Source organism: Oncorhynchus nerka, linkage group LG20 (assembly GCF_034236695.1).
Source record: "Oncorhynchus nerka isolate Pitt River linkage group LG20, Oner_Uvic_2.0, whole genome shotgun sequence".
Classification (NCBI taxonomy): domain Eukaryota; kingdom Metazoa; phylum Chordata; class Actinopteri; order Salmoniformes; family Salmonidae; genus Oncorhynchus; species Oncorhynchus nerka.
The window spans coordinates 93,279,335-93,305,089 of record NC_088415.1 but is presented as its reverse complement, the minus strand read 5'-3'; the positions used below and the strand labels follow the sequence as shown (position 1 = coordinate 93,305,089).

The 25,755-nt window shown below is 44.0% G+C and overlaps 1 protein-coding gene across 1 annotated transcript in view; it reads left to right on the top strand.

Annotated features, from left to right (window-relative positions):
• The window catches only part of LOC135563129 (piezo-type mechanosensitive ion channel component 2-like), a 396,954-nt gene that overhangs the window by 287,726 nt on the left and 83,473 nt on the right, over positions 1 to 25,755 (top strand). Inside the window, 7 exon segments of the mRNA XM_065006107.1 lie at positions 2,894 to 2,968; positions 3,573 to 3,739; positions 12,266 to 12,468; positions 15,292 to 15,468; positions 16,738 to 17,173; positions 17,491 to 17,654; positions 21,834 to 22,092. Coding sequence (XP_064862179.1) covers positions 2,894 to 2,968; positions 3,573 to 3,739; positions 12,266 to 12,468; positions 15,292 to 15,468; positions 16,738 to 17,173; positions 17,491 to 17,654; positions 21,834 to 22,092 — 1,481 coding nt within the window.

Here is a 25,755-nt window from a genome sequence, read left to right as displayed (position 1 = left end):
GGAGAGGCTTGGGCGAGGAGCTGCGGGGGGGCGGAGCTGTTGGCCGAGGTTGGAGTAGCCAGGCGGAAGGCATGGCCAGCCGTTGAGAAGTGCTTATTGAAGCTTTCGATAATCGTGGATTTATCGGTGGAGACCGTGTTACCTAGCCTCAGTGCAGTGGGCAGCTGGGAGGAGGTACTCTTGTTCTCCATGGACTTCACAGTGTCCCAGAACTTTTTGGAGTTGGAGCTACAGGATGCAAACTTCTGCCTGAAGAAGCTGGCCTTAGCTTTCCTGACTGACTGCGTGTATTGGTTCCTGACTTCCCTGAACAGTTGCATATCACGGGGCTATTCGATGCTATTGCAGTCCGCCACAGGATGTTTTTGTGCTGGTCGAGGGCAGTCAGGTCTGGAGTGAACCAAGGGCTGTATCTGTTCTTGGTTCTGCATTTTTGAACGGAGCATGCTTATCTAAAATGGTGAGGAAGTTACTTTTAAAGAATGACCAGGCATCCTCAACTGACGGGATGAGGTCAATGTCCTTCCAGGATACCCGGGCCAGGTCGATTAGAAAGGCCTGCTCACAGAAGTGTTTTAGGGAGCGTTTGACAGTGATGAGGGGTGGTCGTTTGACTGCGGCTCCGTGGCGGATACAGGCAATGAGGCAGTGATCGCTGAGATCCTGGTTGAAGACAGCGGAGGTGTATTTGGAGGGCCAGTTGGTCAGGATGACGTCTATGAGGGTGCCCTTGTTTACAGAGTTAGGGTTGTACCTGGTGGGTTCCTTGATGATTTGAGTGAGATTGAGGGCATCTAGCTTACATTGTAGGACTGCCGGGGTGTTAAGCATATCCCAGTTTAGGTCACCTAACAGAACAAACTCTGAAGCTAGATGGGGGCGATCAATTCACAAATGGTGTCCAGGGCACAGCTGGGAGCTGAGGGTGGCCGGTAGCAGGCGGCAACAGTGAGAGACTTATTTCTGGAGAGGGTAATTTTCAAAATTAGTAGTTCGAACTGTTTGGGTATGGACCTGGAAAGTATGACATTACTTTGCAGGCTATCTCTGCAGTAGACTGCAACTCCGCCCCTTTGGTAGTTCTATCTTGACGGAAGATGTTATAGTTGGGTATGGAAATCTCTGAATTTTTGGTGGCCTTCCTGAGCCAGGATTCAGACACGGCAAGGACATCAGGGTTAGCAGAGTGTGCTAAAGCAGTGAGTAAAACAAACTTAGGGAGGAGGCTTCTGATGTTGACATGCATAAAACCAAGGCTTTTTCGATCACAGAAGTCAACAAATGAGGGTACCTGGGGACATGCAGGGCCTGGGTTTACCTCCACATCACCCGCGGAACAGAGAAGGAGTAGTATGAGGGTGCGGCTAAAGGCTATCAAAACTGGTCGCCTAGAGCGTTGGGGGCAGAGGATAAGAGGAGCAGGTTTCTGGGCATGGTAGAATATATTCAGGGCATAATGCACAGACAGGGGTATGGTGGGGTGCGGGTACAGCGGAGGTAAGCCCAGGCACTGGGTGATGATGAGACAGGTTGTATCTCTGGACATGCTGGTTGTAATGGGTGAGGTCACCGCATGTGTGGGAGGTGGGACAAAGGAGGTAACAGGGGTATGCAGAGTGGGTCTAGGGGCTCCATTGTGAACTAAAACAATTATAACTAACCTGAACAACAGTATACAAGGCATATTGACATCTGAGAGAGACATACAGCGAGGCATACAGTAATCACAGGTGTTGAATTTGGAAAGCTAGCTAAAAACAGTAGGCGAGGCTAATCCGCTAGCACAACAAACAGCAGGTAAAATGGCGTTGACTAGGCAACGGGGCCGACAGGTAAGACAAACAAGCAGAAAGGAGTACCGTGATTAATGGACAGTCCAGCGTGCGTCAGCTATGTAGCCAAGAGATCAGTGTCCAGGGGGCAGCGGTGGATGGGCAGGGGGGCTGGCGAGTGTTATCCAGGTTTTTTTTTTTTTTTTATTTTTTTAAACTAACAATGACTAACTAGCTTGTAGCTAGTTAGCTGGTTAGCGTCTGGAGGTTCTTGAGTGTGTCATAAAAATAAAAATAAGAGTAAAAGTAATAGCGATTCCGTATCACATTGGGTGAGGCAGGTTTCCGGAAGGTATAAACAAATTAAAAATCAAAAAGAAATAGAAAGTAAATGGGGTCAGAGAGTGATTGGGACGCGGTGGTACAGACGGTTAGCAGGCCTGTGCTAACAAGCTAACAGTTCGTAGGCCCGAGCTAGACAAGGTAGCAGTTAGCGGACCGGAGCTTGACAATATATGTGCATTAAGTTATCGTATCATTGTGTTATTCTCTGTAAGTTATTGTTTTGTTGTTATTGTTTTGTCGTGTTATTCTCTGTAAGTTATTGTTTTGTTGTGTTATTCTCTATATGTTATTGTTTTGTTGTTATTGTTTTGTTGTGTTATTGTTTTGTTGTTATTGTTTTGTTGTGTTATTCTCTATATGTTATTGTTTTGTTGTTATTGTTTTGTTGTGTTATTCTCTATATGTTATTGTTTTGTTGTTATTGTTTTGTTGTGTTATTCTCTATACGTTATTGTTTTTTGTTATTCTCTATACGTTATTGTTTTTTGTTATTCTCTATATGTTATTGTTTTGTTGTGTTATTCTCTATATATTATTGTTTTGTTGTTATTGTTTTGTTGTGTTATTCTCTATATGTTATTGTTTTGTTGTTATTGTTTTGTTGTGTTATTCTCTATATGTTATTGTTTTGTTGTTATTGTTTTGTTGTGTTATTCTCTATACGTTATTGTTTTTTGTTATTCTCTGTATGTTATTGTTTTGTTGTGTTGTCCTCTGTAAGTTATTGTTTTGTTGTATTGTCCTTTGTAAGTTATTGTTTTGTTGTTATTCTGTAGGTCATGTGACTATAGAGTTCGGAGAGACAGAGGAGGATCAGAAGGGAGGAGAGGAGAAGAAGTCTGATGGACCAGGTGGGTGCCACAGCCCCTTTGAAATACTGTAGTATATTGAAGCAATAAGGCCTGAATGCTGATTGGCTGACAGCCGTGGTATATCAGACCGTATACTACGGGTACGACGAAACATTTATTTTTACTGCTCTAATTATGTTGGTAACCAGTTTATAATACCAATAAGGCACCTCGGAGGTTTGTGGTATATGGCCTATATACCACGGCTAAGGGCTATAGAACAACCCTTAGCCATGGTATATTGGCCATATACCACACTCCTTCAGGTCTTATTGCTTCAATATACCATGGCTTTCAGCCAACAGCATTCATGAGCCAAACTACCCAGTTTATAGTTATATCCAAAACACATGTCAAAACCACATACATGGAGAGACCAACCTCGATTCAATATAAATCATTTAAATACATATATATTATCCTTACTATAGTTTACTCAGAGTCAATAATGGTCAATAGCAATGTGATTGTGAGTGTTGATATTATGACTTCTTCAGTTGAATAGACTGGTATTATGACTACTTTAGTTTGAATAGACTGATTGTATGTCGCTTTGACTAAGAGTGTACGGTAAATATAACTTCTCTTTCCTACGTCCCACCAGACAACGTCTTGAAGCGAGTGTTCAACATCATCAAGTTCACCTGGGTGTTGTTCCAGACCACGGTGGAGAGCTTCACCAAGTGGATGAACAACGTGTGTAGAGAACACATAGACATCTCCACCGTGCTGCGCATTGAGAGATGCATGCTCACTAGAGAGGTCAAAAAGGTATCTCTCTCTCTCTCTCTCTCTCTCTCTCTCTCTCTCTCTCTCTCTCTCTCAGACAGGGGAACCCGTCTCTACATGACGGAGAGTGAGACAGGGGAACCAGTCTCTACATGACGGAGAGTGAGACAGGGGAACCCGTCTCTACATGACGGAGAGTGAGACAGGGGAACCCGTCTCTACATGACGGAGAGTGAGACAGGGGAACCCGTCTCTACATGACGGAGAGTGAGACAAAGGAAACTGAAGGAATGACCAGTTCCCGAAGGAAACTGAGGGAATGACCAGTTCCCGAAGGAAACTGAAGGAATGACCAGTTCCCGAAGGAAACTGAGCGAATGACCAGTTCCCGAAGGAAACTGAAGGAATGACCAGTTCCCGAAGGAAACTGAAGGAATGACCAGTTCCCGAAGGAAACTGAAGGAATGACCAGTTCCCGAAGGAAACTGAAGGAATGACCAGTTCCCGAAGGAAACTGAAGGAATGACCAGTTCCCGAAGGAAACTGAAGGAATGACCAGTTCCCGAAGGAAACTGAAGGAATGACCAGTTCCCGAAGGAAACTGAGCGAATGACCAGTTGCCGAAGGAAACTGAACGAATGACCAGTTCCCGAAGGAAACTGAGCGGATGACCAGTTCCCGAAGGAAACTGAACGGATGACCAGTTCCCGAAGGAAACTGAACGGATGACCAGTTCCCGAAGGAAACTGAACGGATGACCAGTTCCCGAAGGAAACTGAGCGGATGACCAGTTCCCGAAGGAAACTGAACGAATGACCAGTTCCCGAAGGAAACTGAGATAATGACCAGTTCCCGAAGGAAACTGAAGGAATGACCAGTTTCCGAAGGAAACTGAAGGAATGACCACTTCCCGAAGGAAACTGAAGGAATGACCAGTTCCCGAAGGAAACTGAGCGAATGACCAGTTCCCGAAGGAAACTGAGCGAATGACCAGTTCCCGAAGGAAACTGAGCGAATGACCAGTTCCCGAAGGAAACTGAAGGAATGACCAGTTCCCGAAGGAAACTGAAGGAATGACCAGTTCCCGAAAAGGAATGACCTGAAACTGAAGGAATGACCAGTTCCCGAAGGAAACTGAAGGAATGACCAGTTCCCGAAGGAAACTGAGCGAATGACCAGTTCCCGAAGGAAAACTGAAGGAATGACCAGTTCCCGAAGGAAACTGAAAGAATGACCAGTTCCCGAAGGAAATTGCAGAACGCGCGTAAAGTTCTGTATCCAATTTTCAAGGAAAATAGATTGAATGGGAAACGCATAGCTTTCGTAGTCAATAAACCGTATATTGACAACCAGTTGTTCAGAGACACAAAGACTACTCCATGGCTATTTAGGAAACAAATAAGGAATCACACAATTAATGCCCGGTTATGGATTGTAATAACACAACAAAAAATATAGCTTTTCTGTCTATCTTCAAAGCTCACTAATTTACATTTACATTTAAGTCATTTAGCAGACGCTCTTATCCAGAGCGACTTACAAATTGGTGCGTTCACCTTAAGACATCCAGTGGAACAGCCACTTTACAATAGTGCATCTAAATCTTTTAAGGGGGGTGAGAAGGATTGCTTTATCCTATCCTAGGTATTCCTGAAAGAGGTGGGGTTTCAGGTGTCTCCGGAAGGTGGTGATTGACTCCGCTGTCCTGGCGTCGTGAGGGAGTTTGTTCCACCATTGGGGGGCCAGAGCAGCGAACAGTTTTGACTGGGCTGCGCGGGAACTGTACTTCCTCAGTGGTAGGGAGGCGAGCAGGCCAGAGGTGGATGAACGCAGTGCCCTTGTTTGGGTGTAGGGCCTGATCAGAGCCTGGAGGTACTGAGGTGCCGTTCCCCTCACAGCTCCGTAGGCAAGCACCATGGTCTTGTAGCGGATGCGAGCTTCAACTGGAAGCCAGTGGAGAGAGCGGAGGAGCGGGGTGACGTGAGAGAACTTGGGAAGGTTGAACACCAGACGGGCTGCGGCGTTCTGGATGAGTTGTAGGGGTTTAATGGCACAGGCAGGGAGCCCAGCCAACAGCGAGTTGCAGTAATCCAGACGGGAGATGACAAGTGCCTGGATTAGGACCTGCGCCGCTTCCTGTGTGAGGCAGGGTTGTACTCTGCGGATGTTGTAGAGCATGAACCTACAGGAACGGGCCACCGCCTTGATGTTAGTTGAGAACGACAGGGTGTTGTCCAGGATCACGCCAAGGTTCTTAGCGCTCTGGGAGGAGGGCTGGAACACAAAAGCACTAATTGAACATGGTGGAGAAAAAAAACACCCTCTCTGTAAACAGAAGGCCCAGTATGTGTGGAAGGCGTGGTGTGTGTTTTTTGGTGTTTGGTAGCGTTGAGTGAGAAAGGAAATGGTTGCATATCCCAGAGCCAATGTATTGCTGTGGGAAGGCTTTCAATGTTGTTCAGATGATGGATATACTTTTATAATGAATTATACATCTTATTTATTTATTGTCCTATCATGGTGGAACAGTGTTTTAAAATAAATTATTCATTTAATTTATTTATTGTCCTATAATTGGGACCTACATTTTTAAAATAAATTATACATTTAATTTATTTATTGTCCTGTCATGGGGAACTACATTTAAAAAATAAATTATACATCTAATTTATTTACGATCCTATATTGATGGAACGGTCCACAACCCTATACCCTAGACACCCACCTGAATGACCCAGATACTAAAGAGATACTAAAGAGAAGTCCCTAACTGTTTTATGGGCCTGCTGTAAGCGGTGTGTATGCAGCCAAAATGCAGTCAGAAACCAAGAGCAGCACTGCCCCCTCAACCTAGGTTATGTCTAAAAAAGTCCGTTATAAATTCTTCTGTCCATCTAGTATCATCTAGTAGGCTTTGATTAAATTTCCAATATCCTCGCTCCAACACTTTTTTGTCTGTCATAGTTGAAGTGTACCTATGATGAAAATTACAGGCCTCTCTCATCTTTTTAAGTGGGAGAATTTGCACAATTGGTGGCTGACTAAATATTTTTTTGCCCCACTGTGCATGGCGGAGGCTTAATCAAGCATCTCGATTACTTTCTTATGCCATTCTCTCTGGCACCAGAAGTTTAAAAAGTGTTGATAGGGGCCAGAATGCGGTCGGATCATCACATAATTGGCATATATATATTACTCTTACAGAATTTCCATGTGGGCGAGGATATTGGAAATTTAATCAAAGCCTACTAGATGATAACTTGTTTAGAACTAGGACAGAAGAATTTATAACAGACTTTTTTAGACATAACCTAGGTACAGCAGATCCCCTTATTATATCGGCCACTTTTAAATGTGCCTTTAGAGGCCATGCAATTCAGTACTCATCTATAAAACAAAAGCAATTTAGATCAAGAGAGTCCATATTAACAAAGGAAACTGAAGGACTAACAGTACAGTTAGATAGCAATAAAAACGGTACCATAAAGGCACAGAATAAGTTAGAGGAAAAACAAAAAGAAATGGAGGAACTTATTCCAGAAAGATCCAGTGTAATATATTATAAAAAATAAAGAGAACTGGATGGAATATGGGGAAAAATACACCAAATTATTTTCAACAGAAATGCTATCAAACAAAATGGAGTCACGCATGATTCACCAAATGATATTTTGAAAGAGGAAGTAAAGTACTTTAAGCATATGTTTTCATTTCAGGCTCCTCGATCTCCACTAACTGAAACTAATTGTATGGATTTTTTCCCTGTTAATAATGTCAAAATAAAATCTGTACAGAAAGACTCATGTGAAGCCCAAATTACAGAGGAGGGACTGCTTGATGCAGTTAAAGCCTTTAAGGCTGGGAAAACTCCAGGGCTGGACGGCATACCATACATACTAAACCTTTTGATATACTCAAAGGACCATTATTACCATGTTTTATCCACTCCTATATAAATGGTAGATTATCAGACATGCAACAAGAAGGTCAGATATCATTATTACTGAAACAGGACCCAAGTAGTGTATATAAAGATCCAGTCCATTAATAAAAATGTGTAACGGTTTTCTAATGGTGAAGGAGAGTCGGACCAAAATGCAGCGTGTATATTGCGATCCATATTTTAATAAACAAACGTAACACGAATCTAAATACAATATCTACAAAAAACAATAAACGTAATGAAAACCGAAACAGCCTAAACTGGTGCAAACTAACAGTAGATAGTTACAAGGACACTAAGGACAATCACCCACAATACAACCAAAGAATATGGCTGCCTAAATATGGTTCCCAATCAGAGACAACGATAACCACCTGCCTCTGATTGAGAACCACTCCAGACAGCCATAGACTTTCCTAGAAAACCCTACTAAGCTACAATCCCACTAACATACACACCAAAACCCCCAGACAAAACACACCACAATACAAAAACTCCATGCCACACCCTGGCCTGACCCAATACATAAAGATAAACACAAAATACTTAGACCAGGGCGTGACAAAATGGAGGCCTCTTACACTTCAGTGTTGTGATGCAAAAATTCTAGTATAATGCTTGGTGCATAGAATTAAAAAGGTTTTGTCAGATATTATTATTCATCCTAATCAGACAGGTTTATTACATGGACGATACATTGGAGATAATATAAGACAAGTACTGGAAACAATAGAACACTAGAAATATCGGGGACACCAGGCCTGGTTTTCATAGCTGATTTTGAAAAGGCTTTTGATAAAGTACGACTGGAGTTTATATATAAATGCCTGGAATATTTCAATTTAGGAGAATCTCTTATAAAATGGGTTAAAGTTATGTATAGTAACCCTATGTGTAAAATATGTCACGAACCGGCTCAAAGCCCGTAACAAAGGGAGACAACGTGGAGATAATGAGTAGAAAGATATATATTTATTACCTAAAGCAAATAAATATAATATACAGTGGTGTGTGTAATCAGTAATCAGTAGTGTAAGTGAGTGTTTTGCATGCGTGAATGTGATAATGCAGGGTGATGAAAGGTGCCAAAGCAAACAAACAAACAAACGGCCATCAAGAACCACAACACAATCTACAGAGGGTGTCTGCATGGAGAGAGTCTCCTCCATGAATGGGGAAGTGGTGTATTTATCCTGGGAGACACCGGGCCCAGGTGTTTCCCATGTAGCTGACGACCCTCCCAACTCCGCCCACCAGCATCCTAATAAGGAAATAACAGAGAGAATACGGCAGACAGAGTGGGAGGGTCGTCACAAATAATAAATAATGGCTACATCTCAGAAAGTTTTAAACTATCAAGAGGAGTAAAACAAGGTTGTCCACTATCGGCATATCTATTTATTATTGCCATCGAAATGTTAGCTGTTAAAATTAGATCCAGCAATAATATTAAGGGATTAGACTTGGCTTAAAAACAAAGGTATCATTGTACGCTGATGATTCATGTTTTCTTTAAAACCACAATTAGAGTCTCTAAAGAAAGAAAGAAATGAACTCACTCCAATACATTTTAATAGAAAGTTAGCAAAAATAGATAAGATCTTGCTGCCATGGAAAGGAAAATACCTGTCTATTTGTGGCAAAAATCACCCTGATTAACTCCTTAGTTATATCACAGTTTACCTATTTGCTTATGGTTTTGCCTATACCTAGTGACCTGCTTTTTAAATAATATGAACCAAAAATATTCAATTTTATTTGGAATGGAAAGCCAGACAAAATCAAAAGGGCCTATTTATATAATGAATATGAATTCGGAGGGCAGAAATGATTAAATATTAAAGCGTTAGACCTCTTACTAAAGGCATCAGTCATACAAAAGTTATACTTAAATCCAAAATGCTTCTCTAGTAAATCGGTAGGAATGTCTCATCCTATGTTCAAGAATGGCCACTTTCGGTTGTTTGAAAACGCAATCTCCAAAATATTGTTATTTCCTAAACAAGCCTTAGAAAGTTGGTTGCAATTTCAGTTTAATCCACTTGAAAAGACAGAACAAATAATACAACAAATATTGTGGTTAAACTCAAATATACTAATTGATAAAAAAAAAAAATAGATTACAAAAAAAAGGTATCATTTTATATCATAAATAGGACTGGTGGAGTTATGTCACACCTGCAGCTAACACAGACATATGGGAATGTCTGCTCTACCCAAAATTACAACCAACTAATTGCAGCATTACCACAAAAATGGAAGAGGCAAGTAGAAGGGGGGAAAAGTAAGGAACTTGTCTGTCGGCCCTGTTTTAAAGAACATAAATGGTTAAAGAAGAATTGATATATGTAAAAACGTATTCCAATTTCATTTAAGGACCAAAAAATTGACAGCCATATGAATCGCAAAATAGTTGGGAAGAGATTTTCGATGTACCCATTCCATGGCACATGGTTTATGAATTGATACGCAAAACAAAGCCGGATTCAAAACTTCAAATTTTTCAATTTAAATTACTATACAAAATTCTTGCTACCAATAGAATGTTATATATATGGGGGATACAATCTTCCCAGCTCTGCAGATTCTGCTGTGAGGAGGCAGAGTCATTAGATCATTTATTTTGGTATTGTCCATATGTAGCTCATTTTTGGTCACAGGTCCAGGAATGGCTGAAGAATTGCAACATTTGCCTAGAACTAACGCTGCAGATAGCAATACTGGCTGATTTGAAAAGCCGTACTCAATCAATCAATAATATAATAATTATTTTAGCAAAAATGTTTATTTTTAATGTACAATCTGTAGAAGCTATGAGAATAGAAAGGTTAAGTACTTTGTGAAGCATCACAGCACAGTTAAAAATATATGGCAAATAGAAATTCAAAATGGATGGTGTTGAGAGATAGATGGGAGGGGTTGAATGGAGCTGAAGGGTGGGACTGGATGGTGTTGAGAGATAGATGGGAGGGGTTGAATGGAGCTGAAGGGTGGGACTGGATGGTGTTGAGAGATAGATGGGAGGGGTTGAATGGAGCTGAAGGGTGGGACTGGATGGTGTTCAGAGATAGATGGGAGGGGTTGAACGGAGCTGAAGGGTGGGACTGGATGGTGTTAAGAGATAGATGGGAGGGGTTGAATGGAGCTGAAGGGTGGGACTGGATGGTGTTCAGAGATAGATGGGAGGGGTTGAATGGAGCTGAAGGGTGGGACTGGATGGTGTTAAGAGATAGATGGGAGGGGTTGAATGGAGCTGAAGGGTGGGACTGGATGGTGTTGAGAGATAGATGGGAGGGGTTGAATGGAGCTGAAGGGTGGGACTGGATGGTGTTGAGAGATAGATGGGAGGGGTTGAATGGAGCTGAAGGACTGGATGGTGTTGAGAGATAGATGGGAGGGGTTGAATGGAGCTGAAGGGTGGGACTGGATGGTGTTAAGAGATAGATGGGAGGGGTTGAATGGAGCTGAAGGGTGGGACTGGATGGTGTTGAGAGATAGATGGGAGGGGTTGAATGGAGCTGAAGGGTGGGACTGGATGGTGTTGAGAGATAGATGGGAGGGGTTGAACGGAGCTGAAGGGTGGGACTGGATGGTGTTAAGAGATAGATGGGAGGGGTTGAATGGAGCTGAAGGGTGGGACTGGATGGTGTTAAGAGATAGATGGGAGGGGTTGAACGGAGCTGAAGGGTGGGACTGGATGGTGTTGAGAGATAGATGGGAGGGGTTGAATGGAGCTGAAGGGTGGGACTGGATGGTGTTAAGAGATAGATGGGAGGGGTTGAACGGAGCTGAAGGGTGGGACTGGATGGTGTTAAGAGATAGATGGGAGGGGTTGAACGGAGCTGAAGGGTGGGACTGGATGGTGTTAAGAGATAGATGGGAGGGGTTGAACGGAGCTGAAGGGTGGGACTAATAACAAGATAAACAATGTAAAACATACAGTGGTCTGTCAAATGAATATAGGTTCAGAATTGTTGTGAAATAGCAGAGTTACAAATAGAAATCAAACTGGATGGACATCAGAAATAGAGGAAGGACTAAAAACAAACAAAATATAACTATTGTAAAATAGATTGTGTCTGTAAAATGTGTATAGTATGTATAAACTGAAGGTAGAAGCCTAAGTGTTTATTAGTTTAGTCCAATTGGGGGAAGGGTGGTCGGGCTTGGGGGAATAATTAAGGTATATTCTTTAAAAAGTATGTATATATGTGTATTTGTATGAATGATTATGTATACATATATGTGTATATATATATATATATATATATATATATATGGGTATGTATGTATATATGTATGTATATATATATATATATATTTTTTTTTTATATATATTTTTTATATATATATATTTACCCCAAAAATATATGGGAAATTGGAAATGATGCAGACAATTGATGGAAGCAACAATATTAAAGCTGATCCACTCCTTAAGATTTTTTTTTTTTTTAGCAAAATAGAGAATCAGTGACGATCTTGATCCTAACCATAAAACCACTCCCTAGAGGGTAACGTCCTGTCCAGAGTCAGTATCCATGTGTACTACCAGAAGCAGATCAATCAATGACAACATATATATATAACCTATATGTAACCTATATTAATGTGTAATTCCCCTACAGGGTAATGTCCCATCCAGAGACAGTATCCATGTGTACTACCAGAAGCAGATGCGTATACACACGTCGCAGGGCTCCAGTCTGGACCGGCTCATTGAGGAGGACAGTGTGTCCTGGTCTCACAGGGTCCGTAGAAGGAGAGGCAGCTATCGTATGGAGAGTCAGGACTCCATTGTATCTATGGCCTCCAGGGATAGTATATCCAGGTAAGCAGGTTTGGGTAGGTTACTTTCTAAATGTAATCCATTACAGTTACTAGTTACCTGTCCAAAATTGTAATCTGATTACATTCGGGTACTTTTAGATTACATTCGGGTACTTTTAGATTACATTCGGGTACTTTTAGATTACATTCAGGTACTTTTAGATTACATTCGGGTACTTTTAGATTACATTCAGGTACTTTTAGATTACATTCGGGTACTTTTAGATTACCGGGTACTTTTAGATTACATTCGGGTACTTTTAGCGCCATAACCGCCGTTAACACCCTCACTTTGTTGAACTTCCTCACTGGCGTGAGGGAACACAGCCGACGAATCGGTGCAACTACAAGGGTGTGCATGATACAGTCGGATATCCTCAATTGGAAACCCAGTAACGTAGTCTGATTACATTCAGTTACTTTTAGATTACTTTCCCCTTAAGAGGCATTAGAAGAAGACACAAAATGTATGTTACCAATTGAACCCCTTCTCTTGCAGGATAAATCAATATTACAGTTTATATAGCTGATTATATGGGTGTTAAATTTGACTTTATGGGTTGGTTATGTAGGCTTCTTCTAACCCGTTGGGGACCTTTAACAGAATGTGACTGGCAGAATGGGTGTTGTATGTGGAGGATGAGGGCTGCAGTAGATATCTCAGATAGGGGGGAGTGAGGTCTAAGAGGGTTTTATAAATAAGTATCAACCAGTGAGTCTTGCGACGGGTATACAGAGATTACCAGTTTACAGAGGAGTATAGAGTGCAGTGATGTGTCCTATAAGGAGCATTGGTGGCAAATCTCATGGCCGAATGGTAAAGAACATCTAGCCGCTTGAGAGAGCACCCTTACCTGCTGATCTATAAATTACTTCTCCATAACCTAGCATGGGTAGGATGGTCATCTGAATCAGGGTTAGTTTGGCAGCTGGGGTGAAAGAGGAGTCCACATTCAGTCAGCTGTATAAGGAAATAAACAAACAGGAAACCGTTCACCCAGAGGCAGCGCTCCTAGTGACCGGGGACTTTAATGCAGTGAATCTTAAATCTGTTCTACCAAATTTCCATCAACATGTTAAATGTGCAACCAGAGGGAAAACAATTCTAGATCACCTTTACTCTACACACAGAGACATGTACAAAGCTCTCCCTCGCCCTCCATTTGGTAAATCCGACCATAGCTCTATCCTCCTGAATCCGGCTTACAAGCAAAAATTAAAGCAGGAAGCGCCTGTGACTCGGTCAATAAAAAAGTGGTCAGATGAAGCAGATGCTAAACTACAGGACTGTTTTGCAGCACAGACTGGAACATGCTCCGGGATTCTTCCGATGACATTGAGGAGTACACCACATCAGTTCTGGCTTTATCAAGAAGTGCATCGAGAATGTCGTCCACACTGTGACTGTACGTACATACCCCAGAAGCCATGGATTACAGGCAACATTCGCAATGATCTAAATGGTAGAGCTGCCGCTTTCAAGGTGCGGGACTCTAACCCGGAAGCTTATAAGAAATCCTGCTATGCCCTCTGAAGAACCATCAAACAGGCAAAGCGTCAATTCAGGACGAAGATTGAATCGTACTTCAACGGCTCCAACGCTCGTCAGATGTGGCAGGGCTTGCAAACTATTACAGACTACAAAGGGAAGCACAGCCGCGAGCTGCCCAGTGACATGAGCCTACCAGACGAGCTAAATTACTTCTATGCTCGCTTTGAGGCAAACAACACTGAGGCACGCATGAGAGCATCAGCTGTTCCGGATGAATGTGTGATCATGTTCTCCGTAGCCGAAGTAGGTAAGACCTTTAAACAGGTCAACATTCACAAGGCTGCGGGGCCAGACGGATTACCAGGACGTGTACTCCGAGCATGCGCTGACCAAGTGGCAAGTGTCTTCACTGACATTTTCAATCTGTCCCTGACTGAGTCTGTAATACCAACATGTTTCAAGCAGACCACCATAGTCCCTGTGCCCAAGAACACTAAGTTTTGGAACGGCCTAGTCAAAGTCAAGACCTACTCCCAATTGAGATGCTGTGGCAGGACTTGAAACTAGCCGTTCATGCTTGAAAACCCACAAATGTCGCTGAGTTAAAGTAGTTCTGCATGGAAGAGTGGGCCAAAATTCCTCCACAGCGACGTGAGAGACTGATCACCAACTACAGGGAGTAATTACTTATTTTTTGATTTTGCATAACTTTACTTATGAAATAATATATACAGGTATGTAATTGTTGTGTTATTTATTCACTCAGGTTCCCTTTATCTAATAGCTGACTTGCCTAGTTAAATAAAGTTTCAATGCAAATTAAAATAAATTAGGTTTTGGTTGAAGATCTGATAACATTCAGTATTAAAAATATGCAAAAATAGAGATAATTAGAAATAGGGCAAATGCTTTTTCACGGCACTGTATCTTCGAGAGACCGAGTAGAGTGCTTCAGATATCCTGTTATTGAGATATCCTGTTATTGAGATATCCTGTTATTGAGATATCCTTTATTGAGATATCCTGTTATTGAGATATCCTGTTATTGAGATATCCTGTTATTGAGATATCCTGTTAGTGAGATATCCTGTTATTGAGATATCCTGTTAGTGAGATATCCTGTTATTGCATTCTATATGTCATTCTATGGCTTGATCCGTATCTTCAGGATACAGGCTGAGAGATGAGGAATCACATTCTACAGTACATTCGGCCATAACCTCCCCACCAACTTTACCATTTGGAAACTTCCACATCGTTAGCCGTGTCATGTGAAAGCCATGTTGTAACCATTGTGTCATTCCACTCGTTTATTGCTCATCTCTCCGTCAGTGCCTACACTGAGGCCACCATGCTGTTCTCCCGCCAAGACACGCTGGATGAGCTGGACGGAATGCCGTCAGACGTTCCCATTCCCAGAACCAGCGAGCGTGTCCGGCCCAAACTCTGTAACATTTACGGCCTGGACGCCTCCAAGTCGACTGACAGCAGCAGCAGCCAAGTGTCCAGGTGCCTGGTCCAAGCCAAAAACCTCTTCCTCTTATTCCTCCTCCTCTTCCTCCCCTCACACACACACACATGTTCTGTTTATGGGTTGTTGATTATCACCCATGTTCTGTTTATGGGTTGTTGATTATCACCCATGTTCTGTTTATGGGTTGTTAATTATCACCCACGTTCTGTTTATGGGTTGTTGATTATCACCCATGTTCTGTTTATGGGTTGTTTATTATTACCCATGTTCTGTTTATGGGTTGTTGATTATCACCCATGTTCTGTTTATGGGTTGTTGATTATCACACATGTTTTGTTTATGGGTTGTTGATTATCACCCATGTTCTGTTTATGGGTTGTTGATTATCACCCACGTTCTGTTTATGGGTTGTTGATTATCACCCATGTTCTGTTTATGGGTTGTTGATTATCACCCACGTTCTGTTTATGGGTTGTTGATGATCACCCACGTTCTGTTTATGGGTTGTTGATTATCACCCATGTTCTGTTTATGGGTTGTTGATTATCACCATGTTTTGTTTATGGGTTGTTGATTATCACCCATGTTCTGTTTATGGGTTGTTGATTATCACCACGTTCTGTTTATGGGTTGTTGATTATCACCCATGTTCTGATGATTATCACCACGTTCTGTTTATGGGTTGTTGATGATCACCCACGTTCTGTTTATGGGTTGTTGATTATCACCCATGTTCTGTTTATGGGTTGTTGATTATCACCCATGTTCTGTTTATGGGTTGTTGATTATCACCCATGTTCTGTTTATGGGTAGTTGAATATCACCCATGTTCTGTTTATGGGTAGTTGAATATCACCCATGTTCTGTTTATGGGTAGTTGATTATCACCCATGTTCTGTTTATGGGTAGTTGAATATCACCCATGTTCTGTTTATGGGTAGTTGATTATCACCCATGTTCTGTTTATGGGTTGCTGATTATTCTCATCATTATATGTGGTTTGTTTCTGTTCCTCAAACTTCACAAACTACTGTCAATTTTTGAGGATTATTCCCTTCACGTTGAATACGATGTCAGTTTGTCAGTCATGAAACTACACAACGATACATTGGCCTGTTGAGTGAGTGTCACCCAAATACTCTCAACTGTGTGAATACAGTACTGAGGAGTGACAGTAACCAGTAACTTCCTCCCTCCCTCCCTCCCTCCCTCCTGTCTGTCTGTCTGTCTGTCTGTCTGTCTGTCTGTCTGTCTGTCTGTCTGTCTGTCTGTCTGTCTGTCTGTCTGTCTGTCCCCCCCCACAGCGAGGCGACTCAGTGCATCACTCTCTATTCACGGCAAGGCACCAATGACACCATCGAGGAGGTGGATGACGAACAGGACCAGGGGGAGGACAGGCAGAATGAACCCTTGGGACCCTCACATCCGGAGACAGAGGGGGCTGAGGGAAGCCCCTGGTGGAGTGGTGGTGATGGAGTGACCACTGAGGAGGAGGAGAGGGACCAGTGGGATCCATGGGAGACTCCAGGCCCAGTGGAGGTCCCCTCCTTCAGGGTAGACGGTCCAACTTCGACCTTCCTGGCCCTTCGATCAGGGTCCCAGGACTGTACCACTGACAGTGACGATGGGGGTGTCCGGCAAGAGTACCGGAACACAGAGGAGCCGGGCCGGGCGGGTCAGCTGGACACCTCGGATGCTCCAAACACCTCGGACACCGACGTGCCTTCCAGCTACAACAAGGTTGGTTCTCTATGTCCTTTGTCACTCTGAGCCGGGTTCCGTTCTAGATTTCTTCCTTCTAGGGAGTTTTTCCTGGCCCCTGCTTTCACTTCTGCTTTGCTTGCTTTTTGGGGTCGGGACGGTTTACTGTAAAACACTTTGTGACAACTGCTCATGTTAAAACGGCTTTATAAAATACATTTGATTGATTGATTGATTAATCATTTGATTTCTCACACGGTAGCCCTTGGTAATTGTTGTATAATGAAAAGGGTCAACTAAATGAATTATGAATTATTATATTATTATTATGAATTATTATTATTTTTGTCATGGAGGCGGTGAGCTTTGACCGACTGGAGGTGAGTGAGGATGAGAGCGACAGGGACGATAAGAGGATGATGGCGATGACCCCAGACACCAGCCGGTCAGACTATCTGGACGATCCCCTGCTGCCCTCACTGACCACTGAGCTGACCGCCAGCGAACTGCTGCTCAACAAGTAAGTGGATGAGACACACTAATGTTAATAATGTCTCTAGTTATGTACTGAGTGTAATATATATACAGTTGAAGTCAGAAGTTTACATTCACTTAGGTTGGAGTCATTAACTTGTTTTTCAACCACTCCACACATTTCTTGTTAACAAACTATAGTTTTGGCAAGTCAGTTAGGACATCTACTTTATGCATGACACAAGTCATTTTTCCAACAATTGTTTACAGACAGATTATTTCACTTATAATTCACTGCATCACAATTTCAGTGGGTCAGAAGTTTACATACACTAAGTTGACTTTGCCTTTAAACAGCTTGGAAAATTCATGATGTCATGGCTTTAGAAGCTTCTGATAGGCTAATTGACATCATTTGAGTCAATTGGAAGTGTACCTGTGGATGTATTTCAAGTCCAACCTTCAAACTCAGTGCCTCTTTGCTTGACATCATGGGAAAATCTAAAGAAATCAGCCAAGACCTCAGAAGAAGAATAGTAGACTTCTACAAGTCTGGTTCATCCTTGAGAGCAATTTCCAAACGCCTGAAGGTACCACGTTCATCTGTACAAACAAATGTACGCAAGTATAAACACCATGGGACCACGCAGCCATCATACCGCTCAGGAAGGAGACGTGTTCTGTCTCCTAGAGATGAACGTATTTTGTTGTGAAAAGTGCAAATCAATCCCAGAACAGCAGCAAAAGACCTTGTGAAGATGCTGGTAGAAACAGGTACAAAGTATCTATATCCACAATAAAACAAGTCCTATATCGACATAACCTGAAAGGCCGCTCAGCAAGAAAGAAGCCACTGCTCCAAAACCGCCATAAAAAAGCCATGGGACAATATTAACCCAACTTATTGTGGGAAGCTTGAGTATTAATCATGAGTATTAATATGGAGTTGGTCCCCTCCCCTTTGCTGCTATACTGGCTTTCACTCTTCTGGGAAGGCTTTCCACTAGATGTTGGAACATTGCTGCTATAATAGCCTCCACTCTTCTGGGAAGGCTTTCCACTAGATGTTGGAACATTGCTGCTATAACAGCCTCTACTCTTCTGGGAAGACTTTCCACTAGATGTTGGAACATTGCTGCTATAACAGCCTCCACTCTTCTGGGAAGTCTTTCCACTAGATGTTGGAACATTGTTGCTGGGGACTTGCTTCCATTCAGCCATAAGAGCATTAGTGAGGTCGGGCACTGATGTTGGGCGATTAGGCCTGGCTCGCAGTCGGCGTTCCAATTCATCCCAAAGGTGTTCAATGGGGTTGAGGTCAGGGCTCTGCACAGGCCAGTCATGTTCTTCCACACCGATCTGAACAAACTATTTCTGTATGGACCTCGCTTTGTGCACATGGGCATTGTCAAGCTGAAACAGGAAAGGGCCTTCTCCAAACTGTTTCCACGAAGTTGGCAGCACAGAATAGTCTAGAATGTCATTGTATGCTGTAGCGTTAAGATTTCCCTTCACTGGAACTAAGGAGCCCAAACCATGAAAAACAGCCCCAGGCCATTATTCCTCATCCACCAAACTTTATACAGTAGTTGGCACTATACATTCGGGCAGATAGCGTTCTCCTAGCATCCGCAAACCCAGATTCGTCCGTCGGACTGCCAGATGGTGAAGCGTGATTCATCACTCCAGAGTCCAATGGCGGCGAGCTTTACACCACTCCAGCTGACGCTTAGCATTGTGCATGGTGATCTTAGCTTATCTTATATCTGATCTTATCTTAGGCTTGCGGTCCTGTTCTGTGAGTTTGTGTGGCCTACCACTTCAGTACTCTGCGGTCCCGTTCTGTGAGTTTGTGTGGCCTACCACTTCAGTACTCTGCAGTCCCGTTCTGTGAGTTTGTGTGGCCTACCACTTCAGTACTCTGCGGTCCCGTTCTGTGAGTTTGTGACATACATTACCAGAGACTGTGGTCCAGCTAAGACCAGAGACATACAGTACCAGATGGTTCAGCTAATGACCAGAGACATACAGAACCAGATGGTTCAGCTAAGACCAGAGTCATACAGTACCAGATGGTTCAGCTAAGACCAGAGTCATACAGTACCAGATGGTTCAGCTAAGACCAGAGACATACAGTACCAGATGGTTCAGCTAAGACCAGAGACATACAGTACCAGATGGTCCAGCTAAGACCAGAGACATACAGTACCAGATGGTTCAGCTAAGACCAGAGACATACAGTACCAGAGGCTGTGGTTCAGCTAAGCCTAATCCGATTCTCACAGGCGAAGTTCTCACAGGCGAAATTAAATTATACAAATTACTTTGCTTGTGATGCTCTCTCCTCAAATGATAAACTGGACCTAAAACAACAGCTGTAACCATGGGATGTTTACTGTTTTATCTGACCTCCACTAAGTGCTCCCAAGTCAACAGTCCAATGTGCATTCCACAGGTCACGTTTATCAGTGACTGATTATATTATCACGATTAGGAGATGTTTTGTGGCACACCTGAGAGTTTCCTCAAGGCACACCTGAGAGTTTCCTCAAGGCACACCTGAGAGTTTCCTCAAGGCACACCTGCGAGTTTCCTCAAGGCACACCTGAGAGTTTCCTCAAGGCACACCTGCGAGTTTCCTCAAGGCACACCTGCGAGTTTCCTCAAGGCACACCCTCAAGGCACACCTGCGAGTTTCCTCAAGGCACACCTGCGAGTTTCCTCAAGGCACACCTGCGAGTTTCCTCAAGGCACACCTGCGAGTTTCCTCAAGGCACACCTGAGAGTTTCCTCAAGGCACACCTGAAGAGTTTCCTCAAGGCACACCTGAAGAGTTTCCTCAAGGCACACCTGAGAGTTTCCTCAAGGCACACTGGTGTGGCTTCGACACTGTGCTTTTATAGCCCGTTTGCTATAGAGTATGGTGGAACACACCACATCTCAACATGACTACTGGGACCACCTGGAATTATACAACATCGGTTATCAAATACATTTTTAACTCTGAACGTCATTCAACACCTTCAAACGCAAACCTTGATTCTAATAGGAAACATTCACACCTCCATCCTAGCTTGGTTGCCAGATCTTTTTTTTGCACTTTAGCTAATATCCCCCCACCCTCCCCCTCCCCCGCCCCCCCCTCCTTCTACCCCCTCTCCCTCTCCCCCCTCCCCTCTCCCTCTCCCCCTCTCCCTCCTCCCCCTCCCTCTCCCCTTCCCTCTCCCCCTTCCTCTCTCCTCTCCTCTCTCCCCTCCCTCTCCCCCCACCCTCCACCCTCCCCTCTCCCCCACCCTCCACCCTCCCTCTCCCCCTCCTCTCTTCCCTCCCCTCTCCTCCTCCCTCTCTCCTCTCTCACCTCTCCCTCTCTCCCCTCCCTCTATCCCCTCCCTATCTCCCCCTCCCCTCTCCCCCTCCCCTCCCCTCTCTCCCCTCCCTCTCTTCCCCTCCCTCTCTCCTCCTCCATCTCTCCCCGTCCCTCCCTCTCTCCTCTCACCTCCCTCTCTCCCTCCCTCTATCCCCCTCCCTCTCACCTCTCCCTCTCTCCCTCTCCCTCTATCCCCCTCCCTCTCACCTCTCCCCTCTCCCTCTCCCTCTATCTCCCCTCTCTCCCTCTCCCTCTATCCCCTCCCTCTCACCTCTCCCTCTCTCCCCTCCCTCTCCCTCTCTCCCCCTCCCTCTCTCCCCCTCCCTCAGGATGTTCCTCCCTCTCTCCCCGTCCCGGTTCTCCTCTCACCTCCCCTCTCTCCCTCTGGTCTATCCCCCTCCTCTCATCTCCCCCTCCCTCTCCCTCTCTCCCCCTCCCTCTCTTCCCCTAGTCTCATCCTCCTCCATCTCTCCCTCCTCCCACCCTGGTCCTCCCCTCCTCATCTCTCCCTGGGCCATCCCCTCCCCAGTCAGAGGTCTCCTCTCTCCCTCTTCTATCCCCTCCCTCTCACCTCTCCCTCCCCCTCTCCCTCTATCCCCCTCCTCTTCTCCCTCTCTCCCCCACCCTCCCCCTCCCTCTATCCCCTCCCTCTCTGGGACTCCCTCTCCCCGTCCCTCCCTCTCTCCTCTCACCTCCCTCTCTCCCTCTCCCTCTATCCCCCTTCTCACCTTCCCTTCTCCTCCTCCCTCTCTCCCGTCCCTCCCTCTCTCCTCTCACCTCTCCCTCTCTCCCTCTCCCTCTATCCCCCTCCCTCTCCCCCTGCCCTCTCTATCCCCCTCCCTCTCTCCCCTCCATCAGGATGTTCCATGATGAGGAGCTAAAGCGATCGGAGCGGTTCTATGTGGGCCAGCCCCTGGTGTTCCAGTTGGTCTATGCCCTGTATAACATGCTGGTGGCCCACTCTGAGATGGTGTGTTACCTAGTCATCATCCTCAACAACATGCTGTCAGCCTCCTGCGTCACCCTGGTCCTCCCCATCCTCATCTTCCTCTGGGCCATGCTGTCGGTGCCTAGACCCAGTAAGAGGTTCTGGATGACCGCCATCGTTTATACCGAGGTAATGTAGTCCTACATCCCAACCAGTACCCTATTCCCTATTTAGTACACTACTTTTAGCCAGGGGTCCAATTTGGGACACAGGCCGAGAAAATAATGTATACTGCAATATGCTATGGAAAACTACTGCATGTTAAACACATTACACTGCTTTAGTCTATGACAGACATAGACACTGCTATAGTCTATGACAGACATTGACACTGATATACTGCTATAGTCTATGACAGATGTAGACACTGCTATAGTCTATGACAGACACAGACACTGCTATAGTCTATGACAGACACAGACACTGCTATAGTCTATGACAGACACAGACACTGATATAGTCTATGACAGACGCAGACACTGCTATAGTCTATGACAGACACAGACACTGCTATAGTCTATGACAGACACTGCTATACTGCTATAGTCTATGACAGACGTAGATACTGCTATAGTCTATGACAGACACAGACACTGCTATACTGCTATAGTCTATGACAGACACAGACACTGCTATACAGCTATAGTCTATGACAGACATAGACACTGATATAGTCTATGACAGACATAGACACTGCTATACTGCTATAGTCTATGACAGACGTAGACACTGATATAGTCTATGACAGACACAGACACTGCTATAGTCTATGACAGACACAGACACTGCTATAGTCTATGACAGACACAGACACTGCTATACTGCTATAGTCTATGACAGACACAGACACTGCTATACTGCTATAGTCTATGACAGACACAGACACTGCTATAGTCTATGACAGAAACAGACACTGCTATAGTCTATGACAGACACAGACACTGCTATACTGCTATAGTCTATGACAGACATAGACACTGCTATAGTCTATGACAGACACAGACACTGATATAGTCTATGACAGACACAGACACTGCTATACTGCTATAGTCTATGACAGACACAGACACTGTTATAGTCTATGACAGACATTGAAACTGCTATAGTCTATGACAGACATAGACACTGCTATACTGCTATAGTCTATGACAGACGTAGACACTGATATAGTCTATGACAGACACAGACACTGCTATAGTCTATGACAGACACAGACACTGCTATAGTCTATGACAGACACAGACACTGCTATACTGCTATAGTCTATGACAGACACAGACACTGCTATAGTCTATGACAGACATAGACACTGCTATAGTCTATGACAGACATAGACACTGATATAGTCTATGATGGGACACAGACACTGCTATACTGCTATAGTCTATGACAGACACAGACACTGCTATAGTCTATGACAGACACAGACACTGCTATACTGCTATAGTCTATGACAGACACAGACACTGCTATAGTCTATGACAGACACAGACACTGCTATACTGCTATAGTCTATGACAGACACAGACACTGCTATAGTCTATGACAGACACAGACACTGCTATACTGCTATAGTCTATGACAGACACAGACACTGCTATAGTCTATGACAGACACAGACACTGCTATACTGCTATAGTCTATGACAGACACAGACACTGCTATAGTCTATGACAGACATTGACACTGATATAGTTACATTTAAGTCATTTAGCAGACTGCTCTTAGTCCAGAGCGACTTACAAATTGGTATCAGTCTAATGACATCCAGACACAGACACTGCTATAGTCAATGACAGACATCTAAACTTTTATAGTCTGAGAAGGATTACTTTATCCTATCCTAGGTATTCCTTGAAGAGGTGGGGTTTCAGGTGCTCTCCGGAAGGTGGTGATTGTCTATGACAGACACAGACACTGATTTGTTCTATGGGGGACACAGACACTGCTATACAGTTTTGTCTATGACAGACACAGACACTTCCTCAGTGGTAGGGACAGACAGGCCAGCTAGGTGGATGACAGACAGTGCCCTTGTTTGGGTGTAGGGCCGGGACACAGACCTGGAGGCTATACTGCTATAGTCTATGACAGACACAGACACTGCTATAGTCTATGACAGACACTGCTATACTGCCAGTCTATGACAGACACAGTGACTGAGAGAACTTGGGAAGTCTATGAACACCATAGACACTGCTATAGTCTATGACTGGATGAGTTGTATAGTTTAATGGCACAGGCAGGGAGCACTGCCAACAGCTATGCAGTAATCCAGACGGGAGATGACAAGTGCCTGGATTAGGACCTGCTATACTTCCTGTGTGAGGCAGGGTCGTAGACACTGCGGATGTTGTAGAGCATGAACCAGACAGGAACGGGCCACCGCCTTGATGTTAGTTGAGAACACAGGGTGCTTGTCCAGGATCACGACACAGAGGTTCTTAGCGCTCTGGGAGGAGGACACAATGGAGTTGTCAACCGTGATGGCGAGATCATGGACACTGCATAGTCGGGATGAAGACACTGCTATACTGGAGTCTGATGACAGACACAGCTGCTATACTGCCAGTCATGCAGACATAGACACTGCTATAGTCTATGACAGACATAGACACTGATATAGTCTATGACAGACGTCAGCAATGACACTGCTATAGTCTATGACAGACATTGACACTGCTATAGAGACATAGTCTATGACAGGGGGAAAGGAGATATAGTCTATGTGAGACACAGACACTACTATAGTCTATGATAGACAGACACTGCTAGGTCTATGACAGACACAGACACTGGTGTATAGTCTAGACAGACATAGCCCACACTGGGACGGTGGAGATGACGTCTGACATAGACACTGCTACCTGCTATAGTCTATGACAGACACAGACACTGATATAGTCTATGACAGATGCACAGACACTGGATAGTCTATGACAGACACTGACACTGCTATAGTCTATGACAGACACAGACACTGCTATAGTCTATGACAGACACAGACACTGATTAGTCTATGACAGACACAGACACTGCTATAGTCTATGACAGACACAGACACTGCTATAGTCTATGACAGTCTTGAAACTGCTATAGTTTGGACAGACATAGACACTGATATTCTATGACAGACATAGACACTGCTATAGTCTATGACAGACATAGACACTGATATAGTCTATGACAGACACAGGACTGCTATACTGCTATAGTCTATGACAGAAACGAAGGGACACTGGTCTAGTCTATGACAGACACTGCTATACTGCTATAGTCTATGACAGAACACAGACACTGCTGCTACTGCTATAGATGAAGACATAGACACTGCTATCACTGCTATAGTCTATGACAGACATAGACACTGCTATACTGCTATAGTCTATGACAGACACAGACACTGGATAGTCTATGGCAGACATTGAAACTGCTATAGTCTATGACAGACAAGACACTGATATCATCTAGACAGACATAGACAGAGCTATAGGGTAGGTCTAGTGTGACAGACGTAGACACTGATATAGTCTATGACAGACACAGACACTGCTATAGTCTATGACAGACACAGACACTGCTATAGTCTATGACAGACACAGACACTGCTATACTGCTATAGTCTATGACAGACATAGACACTGCTATACTGCTATAGTCTATGACATAGCAGCAGACACTGAATAGTCTATGACAGAGTGAAAGGATGCCAGGTCTGCTATAGTCTATGACAGACACAGACACTGCTATAGTCTATGACAGCCCATAGAGCACTGTTCTGTGAGCTCTATG